Source organism: Rhipicephalus microplus, chromosome 5, assembly GCF_043290135.1.
Source record: "Rhipicephalus microplus isolate Deutch F79 chromosome 5, USDA_Rmic, whole genome shotgun sequence".
Classification (NCBI taxonomy): domain Eukaryota; kingdom Metazoa; phylum Arthropoda; class Arachnida; order Ixodida; family Ixodidae; genus Rhipicephalus; species Rhipicephalus microplus.
The window spans coordinates 144,422,842-144,449,162 of record NC_134704.1 but is presented as its reverse complement, the minus strand read 5'-3'; the positions used below and the strand labels follow the sequence as shown (position 1 = coordinate 144,449,162).

Here is a 26,321-nt window from a genome sequence, read left to right as displayed (position 1 = left end):
GGCCGCACCACTTCTTTCAGCGCGCACATGAAGGCTGTCAACGCTCTGGGTGGCCGCGCACCATTTAGTGAATATTGTTGGAATCGTTACCCTGAGCAACGACCGGAAAAGTCCACACTGTCAACACTGGCGTACAAGCCGGCAGCCTACAACTATGCCGGACAAGGCACTGGCGTTAGAAGCTTGCCGACCAAGCTACTAAAAAGTTTTCCAGTTTTGGAGGAAGTTAGCTGCTGTGTTCAAAACTAGGAAGTGTTTATCAACTTTTGAAACGGAAGTCAAATTTTTAAAAAATCAATAGACAGCCTCTTGTAGCTACAAGACAGGTGGCTTTCGTTGACATGAAAATTCGTGTGAATGTCTCAGAAAGAAGGCTTCTTAGTTGCTAAAAAAAAATCGTTCTGGTCCAGATGTTGAACTCGGGACTAATGCTATTATGAGGTGCTTGTTCTAGCATTTGAGCTAGCCAACAGGCGCAATTCGGCAGCATGAAGGCAATTTATTTGAAAACTTGAAGCACATGGACACTGAATACTGTCAAGTGTTCAGGGTTCATGGTTTTTAAGTTGTCGATTAATTCACTCTTGTATAATCTTGCCGTCCTTGGCTAGCTCAATTTCTAGAATGACCACTTTAGAATAGTGTTGGTCCTGAGTTCGACATATGGACCAAAACAAATTTTTCGGCAACTAAGAAGCCTCCTTTCCAAGAATGTCGAGGTGGATTTCCTTAAGGCTATTTGCTGCAAAACAGGCGGCTATTAGTTTTCGCGTTCACAGTCCATCATTTGGTGGGTCTGCACAGAACTGCTTAGCGAAACCAACTTTTAATCGATTTTTTTTAGAAACACGGAAACTAACTGTTTCATGTATCTTGTTTATCCAGCCAAACTATAAACTACAACTTTTTGTGTGAAATTAGAGCAAGAGCATGGCATTGCTAAGTGTAGCATATCCTCTAAAATTTTAAGCAAAATTCGCAGCATGGACGGTACCAATTACAGATGAACATCTGGCATCATACGAGCACAAATGCAGCACGCAAATGTCTCTCTCACGATTAACTTTATTATTGGCACCATGTGAGAAGGAACTTTCCTAACCTTTGACATCGGCCTTGACGAGGCTCTCAGGATTGATGGACTCGACTGTGGCCTCTCCTCGGAGAATCTGCTGAGCTGTCTCTTCAAGGCCAAGGTTCTTGGCCCTCTGAGCCAGGGAACGCCCCTTGGACTCCTTGTAGGGGGCGTACTGCCAGAAACATGGAAGATTACATTATGGCCCAAAATGCACTTAGTTCGTATCAGCGTGGCACACACTCAAACTTTGATATAATGAATTTGGATATAATTATTATTGGTTATAAAGAAGTCAGTGACCAATAGCTTTGCCATAGATACAGTCTTAAAGATAATTGTTTATAACGAATTTTCGGATATAACAAATTATTTACGTGGCAGATGAGAGTTTGCTATAATGAGGTTTGGGTTACAGTAATACCTCATTAGCTGGAAGTTGACGTGTCGTGTTTCTTTTGTATATGTGCCTCGCTAACACAAGCTTCAACACTTCTGCCCTAAACGCAATGACCCCTCACTTATCCCGCAAGCCATCCTAATCACTCAGGAAATGGATGTCACTGAGAAGACTCGCGTCTTGACAAGATGTCTTGCTAGTGATCTCAATTAGCAAGAAAACTATGTCGCTGCTTGCCTGTGACTACTGCAGAGACCGCTTTCCATCGTTATGAGTTAAAAAAAAGTTATTTACTGGCTCAAGCCAAAGAGGTCGAAATAATAATAAATAAGAACAGGCAGTCTTACTACAAATGTTCATCTGCTTTTCTCAGCAAGTGCATTGTCCAGTCATAGCATTGCATTGTCATAGCACTGTAATGAAGTGATGCTCAGCCATAAAAACACATATCCAGGGAAAAGCCACACTGCCATGAAGCCCCACTTCAAGGTTAAATGAGGATATTACACTCAAATGAATTCAGTTTTCAAGTTTAAAAGCTTGTTATACTGACTTATATCCTTTAAGTATAGAAAATTTTAAAAACTATTGTACTTTAGCGGCTATCACTTGCATTATACCGAAAGTCAAATTTTTCTACTATTCAAAGTTGTTCCCACTTTCCTTGATACGAGAAATTGGAATGTGCGCAGGTCTTGTTTCACTTTCTTTAGAAGTATTATGCAGGTAAGTTAGAACATCAAAAATATGCCCATTTTTCAAATATTATTTGCTATATACTATTCGACTTTGATTTTAAATTAATCGACCAAAATCACTATTTGCTTCAAATTCGCTTTGAACCCGAAATTCACTACTCACACAAGCCTAGAACTTATGAAACCAGGAGGTATGAATGGGAATCTGCCTGTGCAAGACAAGATTAGTTCAAGACAGCTTCGTTAAGCAATCAGACTAAGTAAGCTGATCATGATAATTATAATTGTGCCACTCATTGCACGAGCATACCAAGTGGTCCAGCTCCACGCTACTGCGGGCGCCTATGATGAGCTTGCGCACACTGGGGTCCCCCTTGTTTTCCTTCGTCAGTGTCTCCAGTATGGTGCGTGCCTTCTTCTTCACCTGCCTGCAAGGCGAGACCCATCGTAGAAATAACTCAACGGCATGCACTCAGCACCAAATTAAAAAAAAAAAAACTAGCTGCAAACATTGAAGATTCTCTAGGCCACCTGATATATTCTTTTAACATCTCTAGTAAACACGCGCATCGTCACGATTTACCATATTTACTTGCATAGTAGGCACACTTTTTTTTTTCATAAAATCTCACAACAAGTTCCGGGTGCCCCTATCGTGCGGGTGAAATTTCAGAAATGTTATTTCAGAGTACAGCATAGATTGCTAATAACACAAGTCGCCGAAGCCACGAATATCCGCACTACAGGTGAAACAATCTTCTTCATAAGCTACACTAGCGCAAAATGCGTTGAGCATGCAGTCTCGCGTGTCCAAGAACCAGGGCATGCAATGCAGTGTGCTTACAGGTATTGATATTTCCAAAAATTAATATCGAAAGACCTACGTTGCCAACGAAATGAATGAGGAAAAAGAAATCACGAAAAAAAGTGCCATTGCAAAAATTCACCAATTACATCTCAGGCCACTTAGATTAAATGCATTATCAAGACCGAAATTTCGTGTGATGAATGGTACCAATCGATCATTCGATTTCTCCATGTCCAATATTTTTTTATATTCATAGACATTGCAATTGTATCACGAATTACCATTAGAGTGTTACAAGTGCCACCCATGCCCCCTTTTCTTCAAGTAGAGAAATCGCTAAGATATACATTGATTCCGTACAAAACCGCAACTTTGATCGCTCGCGATCGTCAGCAACAAGTGACCAACGCTGATTAGACTATGCCTACGGTTTGACGTGTTGTCACGGGAAAATCGCCCAAGAGAACGTGAAGTTTGGGCATTGAAAAGATTGCACTAAAGCACTAATTCAAGAGTAGCGCGCATGATATGTTTAGCTTCGCAGCCGGAAAATCAACTGCAACTGAAGTCTTCAGAACTTGTGCAAGCCTGCGTAGTAGCAGCAAAGGCGAAAGCATGTGTTGGAAAGCCAAGAAGCTTTTAAATTTTGCGTGCAAGACAGCAAAAGCGCTGACAAGGATGCTTTCCCCAGCGAGAAATTCAAGACGGGCTTGAACGCACATGGCCGGAGTCACACCGGCACCAGTGCAATGCCCAGGCACCCTCTCTTCTTACTGGCAATCCCGCGCAGTGCTGCCGCGGTCCTTTTTCATTTATTTTTGCTCCAGTTAACGTAAGAAGGCGTTGAATTGCAACCGTGCAAACATGGTACAAAGCTACTGATCAGGGCCAAGGTCGGAGTGCGCTTATTATGTGCAGATACGTATTAAAAAAAACGATTTCCAGCCGCCAAACTGGGGGTTTGCCTATTATGCGAGTGAATACAGTACAGTGCCAAATGCAGTAGTGCTAAGCGCCACAGGTATGCCAGAAAAAAAATAATAAAATCTAGCGTTCCTCTTTCGACCTTTAGGTATCGCCGGCATGAGTTGTACCATCAGAAGAAAACTCTGGTGAGAAAGAACCTGTTTGCCTATGACTACCCACACTCCCTGCAGAGTAAGCAGGAACATTTGGCCAGAAGGAGTTATGAATCGATGAACGCAGAGCATAGTAGAAGGCGCAAGCCGAATGGGCAGTGGCCATACTTTGATCACCAAACCTTTGAAGCTTTTCTATTAGAGTACCATTCAGAAACTTCCTCAAGGCCACTTCTTTGTTGTAGACTCGTGCCCAGCTGCAACACCACGACTACTGTTGCACCTCTGGGTGATTTAAGGCCGCTTAAAACAATGTTAGCCTCTCATCAATGCAACATTGCTTGCAGTCCTGTGCAGTGCAAAGCCCACAAAAATGCCATGTATTCATAAGGCATTTCGGTGCAGCACATCTTTAATAAACGGTATGGTTCGTCGCAGAAGGTCGGGGGACAACAGCCGAGAAAGTACAAGCGTTGATGCACCAACCACGAGTGTCGTAGTCTTCCTGCCTTAGAGTGGCCCCCCTGATGATGATGATGATCAGTAGTTTTTAGTGGCGCAAGAGCCAATTGATGGCCAAAGAGCGCCATTTCAATTGACTACAGATATGAACAATGATATGGTGCGTGGCTGTAAAGGGGCCTTAAAATTCCTCGCTCTAACGCGGGTTAAATAATGAAAGTAATAAAATCATGACAGTGGCGTGACATATGTGTGGTGATAGCTGATGGCAAAATGTCATGATAATAAAACCATGATGAAGATGTAGTCACCGCAGCCACGACCACTCTATAGAGGTCGTGCTACGGATGACCTCGAAATATCGGGTGAAAGCTTTCCACATCTTTTAAAAACGTAAAAAGTGTTTGCAGTTTAAAAAGCGGATCCCTACCGATGAGCATCCCAGGGTGTATAGGGAGCTGCTGTCGGTAGGGCAGTAAAAAGTGCTTTTTTCTTAGAGCCTCTAGCTCATTGCACTGGACGAGAATGTGGAGAACTGTAAGGGGCTCTCCACATCTCTCACAATATGGTGGATCACCGGTAGACAGAAGAAATGAATGTGTAGAATGTGTGTGTCCTGTTCTAAGCCTTGTTAGTATTACTTCTGTGTGTCGTGATTTTGATAGTGGAGGCCAATAACCTAGTTGCGGCTTAATAGCATGGAGTTTATTATCTGTGTGTTTATTCCACATGCTCTGCCAATACCCCCTGAGCTTCCGTTTTATAAAAGGTTTTAAGTCAAGTGCAGGGACTGGTGTTGATGCATTGGCAGTAGTGACATTGGTGCAAGCAGCCAGATTGTCGACCAAAACGTTCCCTTGTATTTCACGGTGTCCTGGAACCCAGCAGACAACGACATGCTGTTTTGATGTATAGAGTGTGCACAGAAGTGAGTAAAGTGACACCAGCACGGGGTTCTTGTGTTTTTTAGGAGTTTTCAGGGCTTTGACCACGCTTAGGGAATCTGTATATATTACCGCCTTTTGTAATTTTATCTGTTTAATGTGTTTTACGACCGCAGCGATGGCGTAGTGAAGTGCGGCGATGGCGTAGTGGTTAGAGCATCCGCCTCGCATGCAAGAGGTCCATGGTTCAAATCCCGGTACCGAGCAGCTCCCAACCGGATCAAAAAAAAAAAAAATCCGCGTGTTGATGAAACTGCATTAAGAGGCCTGGGGTGCGGCTTCACCGGCAAACACCGCCGAGAACGCACTCCCTCACCAGAGAAGGATTGGCCACCCTGGTGCAGTATCTGGCCACTACCTCCCACATGCTTACGTCAAATAACTCACGGCCCTCAGTCCCCAGCAGCTGCGAAGCAACTGACCACGGCGGCGGTCAGATCTGCAACGCAGCAGAGGGTGCTCAGAATCTCTGGATCCGGACAGGCCGCCATTGGAACCTGAACTTGGCAACGTTTAACGCTAGAACCTTATCTAGTGAGGAAAGTCTAGCTGTACTATTCGAGGAGCTAGAGGGTGTTAAATGGGATATAATAGGGCTCAGTGAGGTTAGGAGGACAGATGAGGCCTATACGGTGCTACAGAATGGGCACGTCCTTTGCTACAGGGGCTTGGCAGACAGAAGAGAACTGGGAGCGGGGTTCCTAATTCACAGAAACATAGCTGGCAACATAGAGGAATACTATAGCATTAATGAAAGGGTGGTAGGTATTGTAATTAAACTGAATAAAAGATACGAGATGAAGGTAGTACAGGCTTACGCCCCTACATCCAGCCATGATGACGTTTCAGTTGAAAGCTTCTATTAAGTAGTGGAATCGGCAATGAGTAAGGTAAAAACACAGTATACTATAGTGATGGGCGACTTTAATGCAAAAGTAGGGAAGAAGCAGGCTGGAGACCAGGCAGTAGGAGATTATGGCATCGGTACTAGAAACGCCAGAGGAGAGCTACCTGTAGAATTAGCAGAACGCAATAATTTACGGATTTTGAATACCTTCTACCGAAAACGAGAAAACCGCAAGTGGACATGGAGGAGCCCTAATGGCGAAAATAAGAACGAAATAGACTTTGTAATGAGTGCACACCCTGGAATCGTGCAAGATGTGGAAGTGATTGGCAAGGTACGATGCAGTGGCCATAGAATGGTACGGTCTCGAATTCACCTAGACTTGAAGAAGGAACGACAGAAACTGATACGCAAGAAGCCAATCAATCAGCTAGCACTGAGAGGGAAAGTACAGGAATTCAGAGTGTCGCTGCAGAACAGGTACTCGGCTCTTAGTGAGGTAACCAACCTTAGCGTAGATACAATGAATGATAATCTGACAAGTATCATTACGGAGTGTGCAGTGGAAGTTGGAGGCAGGGTAGTTAGACAGGACACTGGCAAGCTTTCCCAGGAAACGAAGAACCTAATTAAGAAGCGTCAAATCATGAAAGTGTCAAGTACAAGAGACAAAATAGAACTGGCAGAGTTTTCGAAGTTGATTAATAGACGTAAGGTATGCGATGTAAGAAGGTATACCATGGAGAGAATTGAACACGCTCTGAAAAACGGAGGAAGTGTCAAAGCATTGAAGAGGAAACTTGGGATAGGCAAAAGTCGGATGTATGCACTAAGGGACAAAGAAGGCAAAATAACTACCAATATGGATAGGATAGTTAAAATAGCGGAGGAGTTTTACAGAGATCTGTACAGTAGCCGAGACAACCACAACCTTAATACTATAAGAACTAGCAGTAACCCAGATTACACCCCACCAGAAATGATAGAAGAAGTCAGAAAAGCTTTGGAGAGCATGCAAAGGGGCAAAGCTGCTGGTGAGGATCAGTTAACATCAGATCTGCTGAAAGATGGAGGACAGATTGTGTTAGAAAAACTAGCCACCCTGTTTACGAGGTGTCTCCTGACGGGAAGAGTACCAGAGTCTTGGAAGAACGCTAACGTCATCTTAATACATAAGAAAGGAGATGACAAGGACTTGAAGAATTACAGGCCGATCAGCTTGCTCTCTGTAGTATACAAGCTATTTACAAAGGTAATTGCTAACAGAGTAAAGAAAACATTAGAATTCAATCAACCAAAGGAACAAGCAGGATTTAGAACAAGCTACTCAACAATTGACCACATTCATACTATCAATCAGGTAATAGAGAAATGCTCAGAGTATAACCAACCACTATACATAGCCTTCATAGATTACGAGAAGGCGTTTGATTCAGTAGAAATATCAGCCGTCATGCAAACACTGCGGAATCAGGGCGTAGATAAAAGTATATATAAACATTCTGGAAGAAATCTACAGGGGATCAACTGCTACTATAGTGCTTCATAAAGAAAGCAACAGAATACCAATCAAGAAGGGTGTAAGGGAGGGGGACACAATTTCCTCAATGCTATTTACCGCGTGCTTACAGGAGGTTTTCAGAAGCCTAGAATGGGAACAGTTCCGGATAAGAGTCAATGAAAAATACCTTAGTAACCTGCGCTTCGCCGATGACATTGCATTGCTGAGTAACTCGGGGGACGAATTGCAACTCATGATTACGGAGTTAGACAAGGAGAGCAGAAAGGTGGGTCTTAAAATTAATCTGCAGAAAACGAAAGTAATGTACAACAACCTCGGCAAGGAGCAGCGCTTCGAGATAGGTAATAGTGCACTTGAAGTTGTAAAAGACTATGTCTACTTAGGGCAGGTAATAACCGCAGAGCCGAACCACGAGATTGAAGTAACTACAAGAATAAGAATGGGGTGGAGCACATTCGGCAAGCACTCTCAAATTATGACAGGTAGATTGCCACTATCCCTCAAGAGGAAGGTATATAACAGCTGTATCTTGCCGGTACTTAGCTACGGAGCAGAAACCTGGAGACTTACAAAGAGGGTTCAGCTTAAATTGAGGACGACGCAGCGAGCAATGGAAAGAAAAATGGTAGGTGTAACCTTAAGAGACAAGAAGAGAGCAGAGTGGATTAGGGAACAAACGGGGGTTAAGGATATCATAGCTGAAATCAAGAAGAAGAAATGGACATGGGCAGGGCATGTAGCGCGTAGACAGGATAACCGCTGGTCATTAAGGGTAACTGACTGGATTCCCAGAGAAGGGAAGCGGGTTAGGGGGAGACAGAAGGTTAGGTGGGCAGATGAGATTAAGAAGTTTGTGGGTATAAATTGGCAGCAGCAAGCACAGGACCGGGTTAACTGGCGGAACATGGGAGAGGCCTTTGTCCTGCAGTGGACGTAGTCAGGCTGATGATGATGATGATGATGATGATGATGATGATGATGATGATGATGACGACGACGACGACGACGACGACGACCGCCAGTATTGCGTAAGCTTCTCCTGTGAAAATGCTTGCATTAGGATGATGAACGCCGGCCTCGGAAAAGGATTGGCTTACCGCTGCATATGACACAGAAGTGTTTGACTTTGACGCATCGGTAAAGAACTCGGGGCATGTGTATTTATGTTGTAGTTCTAGGAAGTATGTATGTATGTGTGCAAGTGGTGCGTGCTTTGTGACATAAACAAAAGAGACATCACAGTCTATAAGCTGCCACTGCTACGGTGGCAGATATGTTGCAGGAGCCATCAAACTGGGTTCAAGAAGAGGCACACCTCTTTCTTCGGCCAGGCTCCTTACACGCAGCGCGTACGGCTGTCTAAACGAAGGACGGTTATTGAACAAGCCAGAACAAGACAAATCATTAATTGTGAAATGGGAAGGATGTTTCTTGTCTGCCTTCACCTTCAAAAAGTACAAAAAGGGCAGGGAACATCTTTGTAGGTGGAGTGACCATTCATTCGAATCCACGTACAGGCTCTCCACAGGGCTGGTACGGAAAGCACCCGTAGAGAGGCGAATGCCTAGATGGTGGACAGGGTCGAGAGTTTTCAAGGCTGATGGTGTTGCCGACTGATAGATTATAGCACCGTAATCTAGGCGTGTGCGTACGAGGCTTTTATATAAGTTAATTAAACATTTCCTGTCACTACCCGATGTAGTGCGTGACAACACTTTCGAAATGTTCATTGTTTTTAAGCACCTGCCCCTTAAATACTTGATGTGTGGGATGAAAGTTAGCTTAGTGTCTAATATGAGACCGAGAAACTTGTGCTCGGTCTTCACTGACAGAGGTTGACCATGCAGGTCAATGTCGGGGTCAGGATGGAGGCCCCTCTTTCGGCTGAACAAGACACAAGTGCTCTTTTGCGCGTTGAGTATAAAACCATTCTCGTTTGCCCATTGAGATACCTTGTTCAACCCTAGTTGAACTTGACGTTGGCACATTGAGATGTTGCACGATTTGTAACCAATCTGCACATCATCGACATATATGCAGTAAAAAGTATTTCGTGGGAGAGACAGGTGCAAAGAATTCATTTTAACTATGAAAAGTGTGCAGCTCAATACACCTCCTTGTGGCACTCCTGTTTCTTGGACAAATACTCGAGATAAGACAGTGCCAACTTGGACACGGAATTTACGGTTGGACAGGCAGCTTTCGATAACTGTCAGCATTCTACCCCGCACACCTAAATGTGACAGGTCTCGCAATATGCCGAAGCGCCATGCAGTGTCATATGCCTTTTCCATATCGAGGAACACAGAAAGAAAAAATTGCTTATGAACAAAAGCGTCGCGAATTTGTGCTTCGATACGGACAAGGTGGTCAGTGGTGGACCGAGCCTCTCGAAACCCACACTGGTATGGGTCAAGTAGGCCACTGATTTCAAGGAAGTGCATAAGGCGCCTGTTAATCATTTTTTCAAAGACTTTGCAAATACAGCTGGTTAATGCTATTGGCCTGTAGCTGGAAACTGAGGCCGGGTCCTTGCCTTGTTTTAGAATTGGGATAATGATAGCTTCCTTCCAGGCTGAGGGTAGCTCGCCAGAAGACCATATCGCATTATACAGAGAGAGGAGAGCTTTCTTGGTTTCAGTGGGCAGGTGTTTCAACATTTCATATGCCACACGGTCCGGGCCTGGGGCAGATTTATTGCAGAAGGCAAGTGAGGACTGCAGTTCAGCCAAACAGAAAGGTTCGTTGCATGCCTCATGTGTTGTGGGCTTGCGCTCTAATCTCTGTTTTTCTATTGCGGTTTTGTATCGTCGGAACGCTTCACTATAGTGTGTTGAGCTGGAGACCTGTTCAATGTGCGCTCCGAGAGTGTTTGCCTGGTCTTCCAAACTCTCCCCTTGTGTGTTCACTAGAGGAAGTGAATGTGCTTGTCGTCCTGCCACCTTACCAACCATGCTCCAGACTCTCGACTCATCTGTGTATGAGTTAATGCCCGATACGAATTTGTGCCAACTTTCTCTTCTCGCCTTTCGGCGCGTCCTCCTTGCTTGCGACTTGACGTTCTTAAAGTTTACAAGATTCTCGGCTGTGGGCGAGTCTCTAAGCAACCTCCATGCCTTATTTTGTTTTTTTCGAGCATCACGGCACTCATTATTCCACCATGGGACTCGTCGTTTGCTTGACGGTCCACATGTTTGGGGAATACATTTTGCTGCTGCATCAACCAAGAAAGCTGTAAAGTAGCATACAGCATCCTCTATGCTCAATGCCGCCATGTCAGCCCAAGATAATAAAGTCATTTTTTGAAACTTTCCCCAATCGGCTTTGTCGGTGAGCCATTTTGGAACTTGTACAGGACATGTATTTGTTATTGATGAGCTGATAGCGATAGGAAAATGGTCCCTACCATATGGATCATTAATGACTTCCCATTTAAGTAGAGGCAGGAGTGATGGGGATATTATGCTGAGGTCTATTGCTGAGTACATATTGTTAGCGGTGTTGTAATATGTTGGCTCTTTCTGATTCAGCAGGCCCGAACCGGAAAAAAAAAGGAGCTGTTCAATCAGGCGACCTCGAGCACCGCAGCGAGAGTCACCCCATAGATTGCTATGTGCATTGAAATCTCCCAGGAGAATATAAGGTTCTGGAAGTTCGTCTATGAGGGACTCGAATTCATGCTTTTTAAGACGGTGTTGTGGAGGTATGTAGAGAGAGCAGATGGTGACGAGCTTATTCAAAAGAACTGCTCGAACAGCCACCGCCTCAAGGGATGTTTGTAGTGGTAGGTGTGTGCATGCAATCCCTTGATTGACTATAATGGCAACACCACCGGATGGCACAATGGCATCATTCTGGTCTTTCCGAAAGATAACGTAATGACGTAAAAAGTTGGTGTGTTTAGGTTTCAGGTGTGTCTCTTGTACGCACAGCACCTTAGGTTTATGTTTGTGTAAAAGTTCATGGATATCGTCCAGGTTTCTCAACAGTCCTCTGACGTTCCACTGTAGAAGTTGTGTCATTTTAATGTAGTGTGGTGCTGTGTGTACAGAGGTGTTGCGTTAGTTTACAGGGCCTTTTGAGGGCCCTGTGATTCGAGGTTTTTCTTTTTTGGCGCGCTCCAAGGAGTTGCGCCTATCCTTCGGCGTCTGAGGCGCCGGAGGAGTGGGACTTGTATCCATCACCTCTTGTGAGGTGGTGGATGGCGCCTGCTGGGCAGGCACATTCACTAAACTTTTGGACCTAACTGCGCCTACAGTGGTCCCAGGTTCAGCAGACACCGGGGTCTGCCGGCCCTGTTCGTCAGGTGGCGGAGCAGTACAGGCTGCTCCAGCCGGGGGCGCTGGCGGCACGACCGCGGCCACACACTGTGTGACATTCCCGGGTGCCGAGGCATGTGGCGCGGCGCCCCGGCGCGTCACATCTGCAAAGGAGAGATAAGATGGGTTGTGTATTGCGAAACGTTGGCGTGCTTCTTGGAATGTGAGATTGAATTTAACCTTAAGTTCTACTATTTGTTTCTCTTTTTTCCATGCGGGGCATGATCGTGAGTAGGCAGCGTGATCTCCTTCACAGTTCGAACAATGAGTTGTTTCTGAGGTGCAATTGTCCGATATGTGTTGAATGGATGCGCATTTTGCGCAAGTGGCACGCCCTCTGCAACTCTGCGATCCATGACTGAAACGTTGGCACTTGAAACATCGACGAGGGTTGGGAATGTATGGTCTTACACGAAGCTTACAATAGCCGGTTTCGATTGATTCTGGTAGGTCACTTGTTCCGAAGGTAATTATTACGTGTTTTGTAGGGATCAGTTTGTTGTTGCGCCTTATTGTTATTCGTTGGACTTTGACCACGTTCTGGTCCTGCCAACCTTCGAGCAGCTCACTTTCAGAAAGCTCAGTAAGATCATCATCAGAAATTACGCCACGGACAGTGTTCATGGACCTGTGTGGGCCCACCGAAACAGGGGTTTCCCCAAAGGCTACAAGCTTAGACAACTTTTTATACTGAGATTTGTCACGAACCTCCAAAAGAAGATCGCCACTTCCCATCTTTGTCACTTTATAACCTGGGCCTTTTGCTTCTGTGAGAGTTTTGGAAACGAGGAAAGGTGAAATGGCTCGGACTGTCTTGTTTTCGTTTTGACTGTGGATTACATGGTACTTTGGGAATGTCGGCTTTGGTGTGTTAGGCAGGAAAGTATCATCGGTGCGCCACCTTTTTAGGGAGCAATCAGGAAGGAGGAGAAAAGCTTTTGCCATAAAAAATACTAAGCTTTTGCCATAAAAAATAATAAGTAAATAATAATAAAATAATAATAAAAAATACATAAAAATACTAAAAGCTTTTGCCATAAAAAATAATAAGTTCGGCGGCGATGGTGGCCACCCACCACCGAGCCCAACAAGGGGACGCTACAAGGTTGACTAGTGAACACTTGGAGACGCCAGCCATGCATCGCCCCTATAACCGAATATAACTACCCAAGGTTGGGTAACTACACAGGGTTAACCCTCGCCGCCAGAAAATTCGGAAGTAAACGGAAAAGAGAAGATGACAGAGTGGCCCCCTACCTTTCAGAACAGCGCTGATCTTCTTTATTACACTACATCTGCACTCGGGTAGTGCTACAATCAGCCCATATTCGCGTTTCTTTTTTTTTTAGTAATTCTGGGTCTATATTCTGATATGTTGCAACTATGGGGAGTTTCCAAACTTGCATGACAAGAATTTAGCTTGAAGTCAGGGACACCACAATTGAATGTTTTTTCTGAAAGACAATCTACACTCAACCCTTATTATAACAGTCACGTCTGCCACGAAAATAACTTCATTATACTTGAAAATTCATTATAAACATAGTTTTGTCACATTGTATCTGTGGCTAAACTATTCTTTATATACTTTGTAATACCTGACAATTCATATGTGCAGTTCGTTATATCAAGGTTTGTGTGTATAATATGCAGAGGAAATTTAGTTCAGTTATAACTGCTGGGTAGTTGATAGAGCCTAAGCTAGCAACTTTCTTGTCCTATTTAACATACAACTTCCTCAGACTAGCCATGCAGCTCAGATAGCCAGTCAGCCAACCATGGTTCAAGTGCGCTAAGTAGTATGCGTAACTTATGAAAGGGGTGCTCACAGAAGGCTGGCGTAGGTGTCCTGAATGTCCTGCAGTCCATCTGCCTGGAGGCCACCCGTCTGCTCGCGACGGTAGCGCGCGATGAATGGGATGGTGCACTCGTTGGACAGCATGTTGACCACGTTTCGCACCACGTCCACTTGCACGCCAACCGTCGAGGCCACCGCTTCCTCGACGCGCCAGCCGTAGCGGGCTTCCCACTCGGCCTCCACGTCGATCGCGGCATCTCGTGTTGTGCCGGCGTTTGGGTCCTTGGCTACCGAAGGTGCCGGTGGCGTTGCCTTCTGTGGCGAAGCAAGGAAAGGTGCAGGTGGATGAAGCGTAGAGGCCTGATGACAATGAGTAAGATGACTAGTTCTATGTGCACTGAACACTAGTCACTCAATTCTCATTTGGCAGTTGTGGTACGAAACAATGAGCGAAAGTGAGTGTAACCGAGTGCCAGGAAGCAGGAATTTACACAAGCATCAGCGAGGAATAAATGCCAATAGGTGTCTCTAAACGTAAAGTGAGGGCGGAAAGTAACTCCATATTAAGACTAGTTTCATAGTGAAATATTGGCCATGCAAACTGACAGGACACAGAAAGAGTACACAAACAAGCGCAGACTTAAACTTGGATTTTATTCCACGGAAGATTATGTATACCGGAGAAACATGAATGCAAAGGGAAATAGAAGGTGGAAGGGCCTACTGTAATCAGGTGTCGTTCATAAACAAGATTTAGCAATCTAAAAGCGATAGAGAAAATGAGCTGAGAGAACTTTCAATATTATTTTGATAAGACTTCTACAATCTCCCTAGATTACTGTGGACCTTTCCCTTTTATCTTCCTCCGTGTTTTTGTACTATATATTATCTACTGTGAATAAAGCCAAGTTTCAGTCGACGCTTGTTTGTGTCCTTTTTTTGCGTCCTGTTAGTTTGCGCAGCCAATCTTTCACTACGAATCCATATCAACCGGCCCACCTTTCAACCCTTCTGCAATTTAAGACTTATTCCACACTTCTGTAATACTTTACAGATTTTAGTAAAACAAAGAAGTGTCACGTTCCTTACTGTAGAATTGTTTTCTTTTTTGCTAAAATGCCCTGTAAGCACCACGAACATCACACTTTCACCTCTTTGAAGTTCACTGCAAACAAAAAGAACTCCAAACAGTAGCAAGCCAGAGTTAGTGTTAAAACATTTTGGATGCAACAAACAGGTAGGAAGAGTTAAACACTTTGCAGACACCTACCTCCAGCTTTACCTTCTTTGGCAATGGAGCCGCAGCCTTGCGAGGACGGGGCCTTGCCATGGGCTTCTTTGAAGGCACAGGGGGCGCAGGCTGCGTGAAAACAACTCCCGTTTCCCAATTTTTCTCACTGCTGGCAAATAAGCTCACTATCCTGAAATTCTTTCTACTATAATATAGAACGGAGACAGTCAAAACTGTTATCCGAGACCAGGTAGGAGCGTAGGCCTAGCTAGCAAAATCAGCGACAGTCCGGGCCGAGCGTCTCGTGCTTAGCACTGACAGTGTGTGTGCCGAGATTTGCATGACCCACTACATTCATCTTTACATATTTCCCCCTCGCTGAAGATGGTGCCAAGTAAGTTTTCTAAGGTGTCGTGAGGACAAGTGGTTCGTGATATGGTTTGAGGCGATTCACATGTACGATTTCGCGGCCTCGGCGACGCAGGTCCACAGTGGCCGTGAGGGGTTCGATGAGGTAGTTAACAGCGGAAGTTTGTTTTATGACGCGATAAGGTCCATGGTACCTGCTGACAAACTTTGTAGAGGTACCAGGAGCAGCACTGGGGGGCACCCACAGCCAAACAAGAGAGTTGGGCGAAAATTGGTAGTTGGACCGTCCATCATCGTGACGAAATTTCTGTAGCCCTTGTTCTTGTGTTGTAAGGGTGCGAGCTAATTGCCGACATTCTTCCGCATACCGCGCGGCTTCGGAAACTGGTGTGCCTTCGGATGAGTCGGGTCGGTAGGGGAGAATGGTGTCAATTGGAGATGATGGTTCTCGACCATAAAGTAAAAAGAATGGAGAAAAGCCTGTCGTCGCTTGAGGTGCCGTGTTGTAAGCGTACGTTATGTAAGGAAGGATAAGATCCGAGTTGGTGTGGTCGGAGGCGACATACATAGAAAGCATGTCGCCAAGAGTACGGTTGAAACGCTCGGTCAAGCCATTTGTTAGTGTGCGATATGCGGTAGTACAGCGGTGAATTACATGGCATTCTGCAAGAAGTTCTCGAATAACATCCGCGAGAAAGACGCGGCCTCGGTAGCTCAAAAGTTCATGTGGAGCACCGTGACGCAGAACAAAACGTTGCAGCAGGAAAGACGCAACGTCACGTGCCGTCGCGGCTGGTAGAGCGGCCGTTTCTGCATATCTCGTGAGATGGTCGATCGCTACAATAATCCAGCGATTCCCAGCTGATGTATATGATAGAGGACCATAAAGATCTATTCCAACCCGGTCGAATGGTCGCACTGGGCACGGTAACGGCTGCATTGGTGCAGTAGGACGGCTAGGATCGTGCTTGCGGCGTTGGCACTCTGTGCAAGATCGAATGTACTTTTGAACGAATGTGTACATGCCGCGCCAATAGAACCGAAAACGTAGCCTGGCGTAGGTTTTAAACAAACCGGCGTGCGCACACTGCGGATCGGCATGGAAAGCAGCACATATGCTGACGTGGAAATGCCTGGGTATGACGAGTAGCCATTTGCGACCGTCAGGGTGGTAGTTGCGGCGATAAAGTATTCCATCACGGATGGCGAAGTGAGAGGCTTGTCGGTGTAGCGCTCGAGATGGCGGGTGGGCGAGTGTTTCAGATAGGTAATCCATCAGAGACGCGATCCACGAATCTTTGCGGTGCTCCGCAGCCATGTTGATGGGTCCTGATAGTGGAAGGAAGTTGTCTTGGATGGAGACACTCGCAATATCAGTAGAAACAGGCGAACGCGAAAGAGCGTCGGCATCGGCGTGCTTCTGGCCTGAGCGATAAATGACGCGGATGTCGTACTCTTGGAGCCGTAAAGCCCATCGTGCCAAGCGTCCTGAGGGATCTTTGAGGGAGGATAACCAGCAGAGCGCGTGGTGGTCGGTAACAACATCGAAAGGGCGGCCGTACAGATAAGGCCGAAATTTTGTAATGGCCCAGATAATCGCTAGGCATTCTTTCTCAGTTACCGAATAATTTGCTTCTGTTCTTGTAAGAGTGCGACTCGCGTACGCAACAACATATTCTTGGTAACCAGGCTTTCGTTGGGCGAGTACAGCGCCAAGAACGACACCGCTAGCATCTGTGTGGATTTCTGTGGGAGCGCTTGAATCGAAATGACGCAGTATGGGTGGTGTTGTAAGCAGTTCACGGAGCTTCGCAAAGGCACTGTCGCAAGCTGGAGACCACGCAGATAGATTGCGGTCTCCCTGAAGTAGGTCTGTCAGAGGCGCCATGATCGAGGCGAAATCTCGGACGAAGCGGCGGAAGTATGAGCAAAGCCCAATGAAACTACGCAGTTCCTTGAGAGACGCGGGCCTCGGGAACTCGCGAACAGCACGTAGCTTAGCGGGGTCAGGAAGAACGCCATTCTTCGACACGACGTGTCCGAGAATGGTCAGCTTGCGCGCTCCAAAGTGACACTTCTTCAAGTTGAGTTGGAGGCCTGCTGCAGAGAGGCAGCGTAGAACCTGTTCCAAGCGACGAAGGTGCGTGGGAAAATCGGGCGAGAATACCACTACATCGTCTAAGTAGCACAAACACGTGTTCCATTTGAGGCCTCGCAGGATAGTGTCCATCAAGCGCTCATATGTTGCCGGCGCATTGCATAGCCCGAATGGCATCACGTTAAATTCGTATAAGCCGTCTGGTGTAACAAATGCAGTTTTTGGCCTATCATCCGGATTCATGGGCACTTGCCAGTATCCAGAGCGTAGATCAAGGGAGGAAAAGAACTCTGCGCCTTGTAAAGAGTCGAGGGCGTCATCAATTCGAGGCAAAGGATAAACATCCTTTCGTGTTATATTGTTTAGGCGACGATAATCTACGCAAAAGCGTATCTTGCCATCCTTCTTTTTAACTAAAACAACAGGCGACGCCCAAGGACTGTTTGACAGTTGAACGACGCCTCGCTTTAGCATGTCACCTACTTGTTCATCGATGATACGGCGTTCAGTTGGCGAAACACGGTATGGTCGCTGCCGACGTGGTGGGTGATTACCTGTGTCGATCTGGTGGCATACGGTAGATGTGCGACCTAAAGTAGCGCTGTGACTGTCAAAAGACGGTCGAAACTTGTCAAGGAGGCTCAAAAGCTCACACCTCTGTTTTGGGTTTAGGCCTTCGTCGATGACACGGTTGAAAATGTCGGTAGTGGAAGGGTCATTCACGGAACTACAGGAGAGGGCGCTGACTTCCGATGATTCATCAGGAACGTCAAGTGTAGCGATGGTTTCGAATGGTTCTATCGAACCAATACATTCGCCTCGAAGTAGCGTAATCGTGAATGGGAACGGATTCTCCACAGGCACGTTGGTCGCACCACCTTGAAGAGTAACGAGAGCGGTTGGGAGCGGTGATGGGTGGCGATGAACGAAAGCAGCAGAAGGCGTGAAGAATGCGGTAGCGTCGACGACGATGGAACACGACACAGGTGCGAAGACAGTAGCGCGTGGAGGGATTTGGGTGTCGTCACTAATGACCAACTTCGCGTCGGAAGGGCGATCGTGCACTGGTAGCGCATCACCAAGGGGACAAAAGGCGACTTCGGCACGGGCGCAATCAATGACGGCTTGGTGATGGGAGAGAAAATCCCAACCTAAAATGATGTCATGAGAACAGTGCGGGAGTACTACGAACTGCACTGTATAGGGCACTCCTTGAATTACAAGTCTGGCAGTACACACGGCCACAGGCTGCACAGGCTGTGCAGTGGCAGTATGAAGACATGAACCCAAGTAAGGCGTTGTCACTTTTCGAATTGAACGACAAACTTTTTCGGCGATGACAGAAATTGCGGCACCAGTATCAATAAGGGCAAGTACGGGTACACCTTCAAGAACGGCATTAATTACATTCGGCGGCGAACGAAGAGGGCTTGTGCTTTGCAACGAGGACGCAGTTCTTGCCTCGGGAACTGCGTCATTTAGTTTTCCGCGTCGATTGTAGGGGGGGGTCGGCGCATCGGGGAGGGCGAGCGTCGACGTGGAGAAGGAGATCGGCGATCAGGAGCTGGTCGGTGGCTTGGACGAGGAGCGTACAATTCGGGGTCTGGAGTGTATTAAGTGTACGTGTGTAATCGTCCTCATATGGACGTAGGTTTTCACGTGAGTGAAGTGGGCGGCGGCGGCACAGACGTGCGACGTGCCCAGGTAGACCACACGAAAAGCAGATCGGTCGGTTGTCAGCAGTGCGCCATGGATTAGGGACTCGGCGAACTGTAGGTCGTGGCGGCTGGGCGGCATAAACAGGAGCAGGCTGTGGAGGCGGCGCTTGGAACGTCTGTGGTCGTGGTCGTGCTGCTGCTTCGGCGTACGTCAATGGTGCATTGACTGGTGGCACCAGCTGCAAAGGAAGGACCTCAGACACTTGATCTCGTATAATAGTCCATAGAGTAGGGCTAAGCGGTGCACTGCGCTCCGGTAGGCCAGAGATGAGCGAGAGTTGGCGGGCAACTTCTTCGCGCACGAAATCTTTGATCTGCGAGAGGAGGACGGGGTCTTGCGAGGGAGTTAAGCCGGACATCGATTCCTGATGTGGGACAGCACGGCGGGTGACGAGACGTTGCCGGCGGAGCTCATCATAGCTTTGGCAGAGCTCGATAACTTGGGCGACAGTAGCAGGGCTTTTTGAAATGAGCATCTGGAAAGCATCCTCGTCAATACCCTTAAAATTATGCTTGATGCGGTCCACCTCTGTCATGTTCACATCGACGCGTTTGCACAAGTCCATGACGTCTTCTATGTAACTTGTAAAGTTCTCACCAGGCAGTTGAGATCTCGACTGAAGGCGCTGCTCCGCACGAAGTTTGCGGACAGAAGGACGACCAAAGACTTCGCTGAACTTTGCTTTGAACGCTGTCCAGGTGGGAACGTCGGTCTCATGGTTCCGAAGCCATAAGTGGACAATGCCACTGAGGTAAATGCCGACAGTGGCCAGTCTCTTGGCTTCGTCCCATTTGTTCAAGACACTCACGAGTTCGTAAGTAGCCAGCCAGTCGTCGACGTCATGGTCGTCAGTGCCGCTGAATATGGGAGGATCCCGCTGATGGACCGCGCCGGAGCACACGATGGCCTGGGAAGCCGTAGAAGGAGGGCTTGTGGCAGATGCAGTGGTCATGACAGCAGGTAGAGTCCGGCTTCGCGACTCCAGGATTGCAAGGAGACCCCGCAAACTCCACCAATTACAATATAGAACGGAGACAGTCAAAACTGTTATCCGAGACCAGGTAGGAGCGTAGGCCTAGCTAGCAAAATCAGCGACAGTCCGGGCCGAGCGTCTCGTGCTTAGCACTGACAGTGTGTGTGCCGAGATTTGCATGACCCACTACATTCATCATTACACTACATAAACTTCTGCACAAGTATCAACGTTGTACTAACGCAGCTTTATGCATTAACCCTGTCAAACACCGCCTATAAAGGACTGCCTGTATATTCATCTTGTGCAGATGCATGCACAGGATATTCAATCAGAACAAAAAGAACAACGTATTAACTTGATTTATGTGTTTTATCATAATTAATTTTAATTAACTATATCATTGCCCCACGAAAGTGGTTGTTTTTCATATGTCTCGGCAAGATCGTTTTTTCCAGTTTGTTAAGTATCTTAGATTCTTAGAATCTAAGATACTTATATCTCTATAATGTTAAAATTCACTGACTTACTCTGTCATTCCTTTTCATTTTTATGTATTACTGAAACATGGCTAGGATCTTGTGATGGCAATCTGTATGGATTTCGATCGTTTAACTCTGAATATTGTCACCGCGATTCGGGTTGCTACGGCGGCTCGGCCATATTTATATCGCCCGAGATAAAGTACAAGCGCAGGACTGACCTATCTTTGAATATTCCGAACTGTGAATCTGTATGGATCGAGGCTGCCTTCCCCTCCTCTGTTAATCTAAATAAAGTGATCATTGCATGCATTTACCGTTTTCTATCTTCGTCTATTCTGCATTTTCTACATAATTTAGCTGCTGTACTCGACATTATCACCGCAGAAAATAAGCAAGTTGTTTTGGTTGGTGATATCAACATTAACCTAATGGATACAGATAACAACAGCACCATAGCATATAGTGATTGTTTTCTTGGCTTCGGGCTTGAATCCTTAATTTCATCCCCTACTCGATTTTCACCCACTGGAACAAGCACGCTCATTGACCACGTATTAAGCAATTTTTCGCCAACCCCTAGCGCAGGAGTCATTGATGTGTGCATCACTGATCATCATCCTGTCTTTGTAACTTTCGCTGTAAATCTACCTCGCCTTAACACGTGCCATTTCACGTCAACCTTCGATAAGGAAAAACTTTATCAAGGCAATTCAAGGCTCTGAGTGGTCTTTCATTAGCACATTAGAAAATCCTGAAGAAGCACTAGGCAACTTCTGTTCCCTATTTCTTAAAGCTGTGCATGTAAACACTAAAACTGTTAAATGCAAGAAAATATATAGGTTTCAATGTAATCCCTGGTTAACTCAAGGCTTGTTAACTAGTATGCGGAAAAAAGATAATCCCTACAGGAAAACAAAGAAACAGCCATTTAATGTGAATTTGAGACTTAGGTATAAAAAATATAGTAAGATGTTGAATAAACTACTGAAACAATCAAAACCACTTTATTATGAAAAAGAATTCTGTAAAGCAAGAAATGACCCGAAGAAAAAATGGAAACTTTTCAATGACTTTTTAAACAGACCTCAGGTTAGTAATGTAATTGATAAAATTAGGTATAAACAGCAAATCTGTACTGAGTCGTCTGACATAGCCGAGTCTTTTAGTGATTACTTTTATGAAATATACAATGATAGGCCCAAAGTATCCTCGTACACCCTTACCCGCTGTATCCATTCATTCTTTCTATTTCCTGTTACCATTGACGAAGTCTATTCTACAATCCTGAGTCTAAAAAACTGTAGCGCTGGACTAGACAATGTATCAGCATTTCATTTAAAACTTGCTGCTCCAGACATCTCAGAAGTCTTAAGCAATATAATTAATGTCATTTTTAAACATGGTATATTTCCGAGCTCACTGAAAAAAGCCAAGTTATTCTCAGTACACAAAAAAGGTGATACGACAGATGTCCGTAACTACCGAACTATTTCTATTTTGTCTTCCATCAGCAAACTTATTGAAAAATTATTTCTGAAACGTATTAACAAGTACCTCAATAAATTTACGCTGCTAAAGCCTTGTTAAATCGGTTTCCGGGCTGGTAGTTCTACGAATTCAGCATTGCTATCATTAACCGATTTCTTGAAAACGTCCATCGACAACGGTAATTTCACAGGGTCTGTATTTCTTGATTTCATGAAAGCCTTTGATACCATTAGTCATAATATTTTATTTAGCAAATCAGAGTCCTTGGGTATCACTGGCCCATCCTTGACCTTCATAAAAAACTACCTTCTTGATCGTGAACAATCAGTCTGCATTGGGGGCGTTAATTCTAATGTTAAAATAATTAATCAAGGGGTCCCACAGGGTTCTATTCTTGGACCCTTACTGTTTTGTATCTATATTAATAATTTGCCTGACCGCCTTGAAGATTCTAAAGTTATTCTTTACGCTGATGATACGACCATTTCCATCTCGCATAAATCATTACCTACTCTGATCAATATGTTGAACAAAAAACTCACTAATGTCGTTGAATGGTGTCGCTTAAACAACTTAATTTTAAACCTGCTCAAAACTCAGTTCATGGTTTTTAAAACATCACAAAAAATGCTAGCTTTCATTCCACAAGTGTTCACTGACAATCATTTCATTCCTGCGTCTAACTGTGTGTGTTTTCTGGGCGTAAAATTAGACCCTCATTTAAAGTTCACCAATCATATTCTTTACGTCAAACAAAAAACAGCATTTGGTATAAGATCACTCATCAAATCTCGTCCTTTTTTTTTCACTTGAAGCCTTATTGTCTTTATACTTTGCCTTCATAGATAGTCACATCACCTATGGCATTACATCATGGGAAATACATATAACACTCATATTTCGTCTGTACAGCACATTTAGAATCAGGCCATTCGCATTATTACCAACAGTTCATTTTATTCTAATGCTACCCCACTCCTTCAGGCTAACTGTATTCTTACTGTGTCTGGCTTATTTAATTTTCACTTAATCATAATGTTATATAAACAACTTAACAAACAGTTTGTGTTTGATTTAATCGATGCTAGTTTACTCACTAACACCAATAGCACTAGATTCGCCCACAGTCACAACTTCCTTTTACCTAAATGTAACACCAATTATGGCAAAATGACGTCCGCCTTTGCGGTCATTAAATTGTGGAATAACCTGCCCTATACACTAAAATCATCATCATCTTTTCATGCATTCAAATGTGAACTTCAAAACTTCATCTTGCATAACTAGGTTGACAACGATGATTACTTAACGATTCTTATGTATCTGGGCATGAAATTGGAAAGTCTTTGCAAATTTAGGTTATTTCTTTATGGCGTGATTATGTTTTACTAGTATAACTTATTACTATTGTTCTTGTGTCGCATCCTGATTGCCTTTTTTGTTTACTTGATGTTATTTTATGTAAGTTCACTGTTTACTTTTCACTTGTGTTGCGTATCTTACGTGCTGTTATAATTAATAATTTTATTGTAATTGTTAACCGAGGGTCCCACTGCAGTCGCTTGACTTTGGGACCCTCGTCTGCATACTACATTCTACGAATTTTGTATTTTGAATGAATGAATAAACTGAATAAACTCCAGCGAGCATTGCAGCATATCAAACTTTGCACGATGAAATGCTCTTTCGAAAAATTAAATGTTGTAGAAAAACAAAGATATTTTAAAATGAATAAAAATGTCAGAATTGTGTAATTTCTGGTTGTTAGCTGGTAAACAGTGCCATAAAACACTATATATGCAAAAATGTTCCAAACAAGAAAAATCCAGAATATACATTTTATAGATGAATGACCCAGGAACAGTATAAAAAATAATAAATGTTGTACAAAATGTTTCTCTTCACATAGACAAAGAAAATCGGAACCGAGGTGCTACTTTATTGCTCGTGCCATGGGGTGAAGCATTGCATGGTTTTTCATGAGGCACAAGTGAACTCGTACACTTTTCTCAGTAAATTTTTGTTGTGTTGCAGCAAGAGTCTCCAAATCGTCCAATATAAATGAATGCCCATGAAGTGAACAATCGCTCTATAAACAAGATGTCTAATGAACTTCGTTATTTTATCTAGCATCACCTCTTTCCATGAGCCACCCCACTTCGCATAGGTTGGCGTTCCAATACATGCACCCAAGCACATTTCTTTGGATTTTTGTGCATATCGTATTAAAAAAAAATATTGCAAGCAGTTCTAAAACATTTTGCACTGCTCCGTAGTCAGGGCCAGGATGTGCTCCGAGGGCCTTCTTGTCGTTAGGAGAAAACCTGCAGCACATGCCAGCACACCGCGCCTCAGCGAAGTGTGGTCCTCGCAAGTAACCAAAGTAGCTTTATGATTGTGCACAAAGGTCAGAAGCTATACGCACTTGTGGCGGAGGAGACAACTTGAGGATGTAAACAAAACAAACCCATGAACGGCTGCGGATCTCTCACGCTGACACGAAACACTGTCGCCATAGAACTTAAGCTGAGGTGCTGTCACCCTCGAACTCTAAGCTCGCCCTCACTCAATTTAGGTGGGGTCGCAAGACAGTTTCGAGGAGCGCATATTTTTTGTAGCGCATGTGTGTACCCACGCACGCGGGACGACGATGTCATAGGAGCGACTAGTGACACTAGATGCCACCCTGTGTTTGATATAACGATGCAAGTAAAACCAAAGCTGAAAGCTGCTGGAAACTGTCAGAGAAGGCTACCTCGACACTTTAAACAGGCGGCAGACCTTTGTAAATATTTTTTTGTAGAAGAAACCTTCCCCAACTCCTAGGAACAGGTCTCCATTGAATAGCTGGCAGAAACTTCTGGAAAGAATTACTGCCCAACAATGTGAAATTGCGAAGCTGATACTTTAATTGAATATTTGGCTTGCAAAGGTTTCTTTCATTACAGGACTTCATGGGAATCGAGGCTAGCCCGCTGCCTTTGTGCGGGCTGCCGCCTCTTTCTGCGTTCTATTGTCCCAACATCACTCTCCTCTTCTCCGCGATTTTCTGCGATGGGGGAGCGGGGAGAGACACATTAACCCCTCTCACCCGGTAGCGGATGTCAACTGTGGCGTCGTGAGCAGTCTCTCTTGGATATAACGATCTAAATTAGTCTATCAAATAGTCTATCAAAAAAAACCAACCATAGTGTGTTATGTATATCGTTTTCTGCAAAGTTTGACGCTCGATCGATGCGGCTCTTTCAAAACTACCGCGTCGACCTTACAACCACGCCACGCGTGGCCGAGAGAGCCGTCCTTCTCGCACAGCCGAAGGAGATGATTGAGGAAGCGCTCAGCGGGTCACATGACCGAGAAGCGGCGCCACGGTCCAAAGCGATTTCCCTCTCCACGCCTTAAAGACGACGGCAACGACTGCATCTCCGCTGCTAACCTTTGCACTGAGAAAAGAAAACTCTCCGCGACAGCTTTCTTTTTTTTCCCCTCTCTCTCCGTGCGCGACCTTGAAAGGAGAAGGGTTTCTACGTGCAGAGATGGAAAAGGGAGAAGCGTGGCACGGGCGCATCGCAGATCGACATTTCAGAGAGAGCAAACAATCCGCCACAGTCTTTTCATCTTTTCCTTCTTCCCGCGCAGCCTTGACAGGTGCCGCCGTGGGATGAGCGTGGTGCTAAGAGCATTTTCCGAGCGCGGTATGTTCGAATTGACCGTTGCAAGTGCTTGCGTGTTCGAATTACAGAAGGTTTTCGCCCATTGAAATACACATAGCTTTAACGGGACCTCGAATTAAGTTCGAATTAAGCGTGTTCAAATTAATGAGGTTCGACTGTGTTTATTTTCTGTCGCACGCGTGGTCGCGTAGCGGTACATCGGGCCGAGAGGCAGTTTCCTTCTTTGCATGCTTATAGGCGTGCGCCCATCTCCGCATACATTGCCACAAACTGTTATAATCGATATAACAAAATAATTGTGGTTCCCTTTCAACTTCGTTATAATGAGGTTT

At 45.1% G+C, this 26,321-nt stretch overlaps 1 protein-coding gene across 4 annotated transcripts in view; it reads right to left on the bottom strand.

The window, feature by feature from the left end:
* Positions 1 to 26,321, bottom strand: part of LOC119174202 (S1 RNA-binding domain-containing protein 1) — a 174,308-nt gene that overhangs the window by 74,722 nt on the left and 73,265 nt on the right. For all 4 annotated transcript variants that reach the window (XM_075896012.1, XM_075896013.1, XM_075896010.1 and 1 more), the window contains 4 exons: positions 15,223 to 15,312; positions 13,984 to 14,267; positions 2,484 to 2,601; positions 1,103 to 1,250 (listed from right to left, as the gene is read on the bottom strand). In XM_075896012.1, coding sequence (XP_075752127.1) covers positions 1,103 to 1,250; positions 2,484 to 2,601; positions 13,984 to 14,267; positions 15,223 to 15,312 — 640 coding nt within the window. The remainder of the gene's footprint in view (positions 1 to 1,102; positions 1,251 to 2,483; positions 2,602 to 13,983; positions 14,268 to 15,222; positions 15,313 to 26,321) is intronic.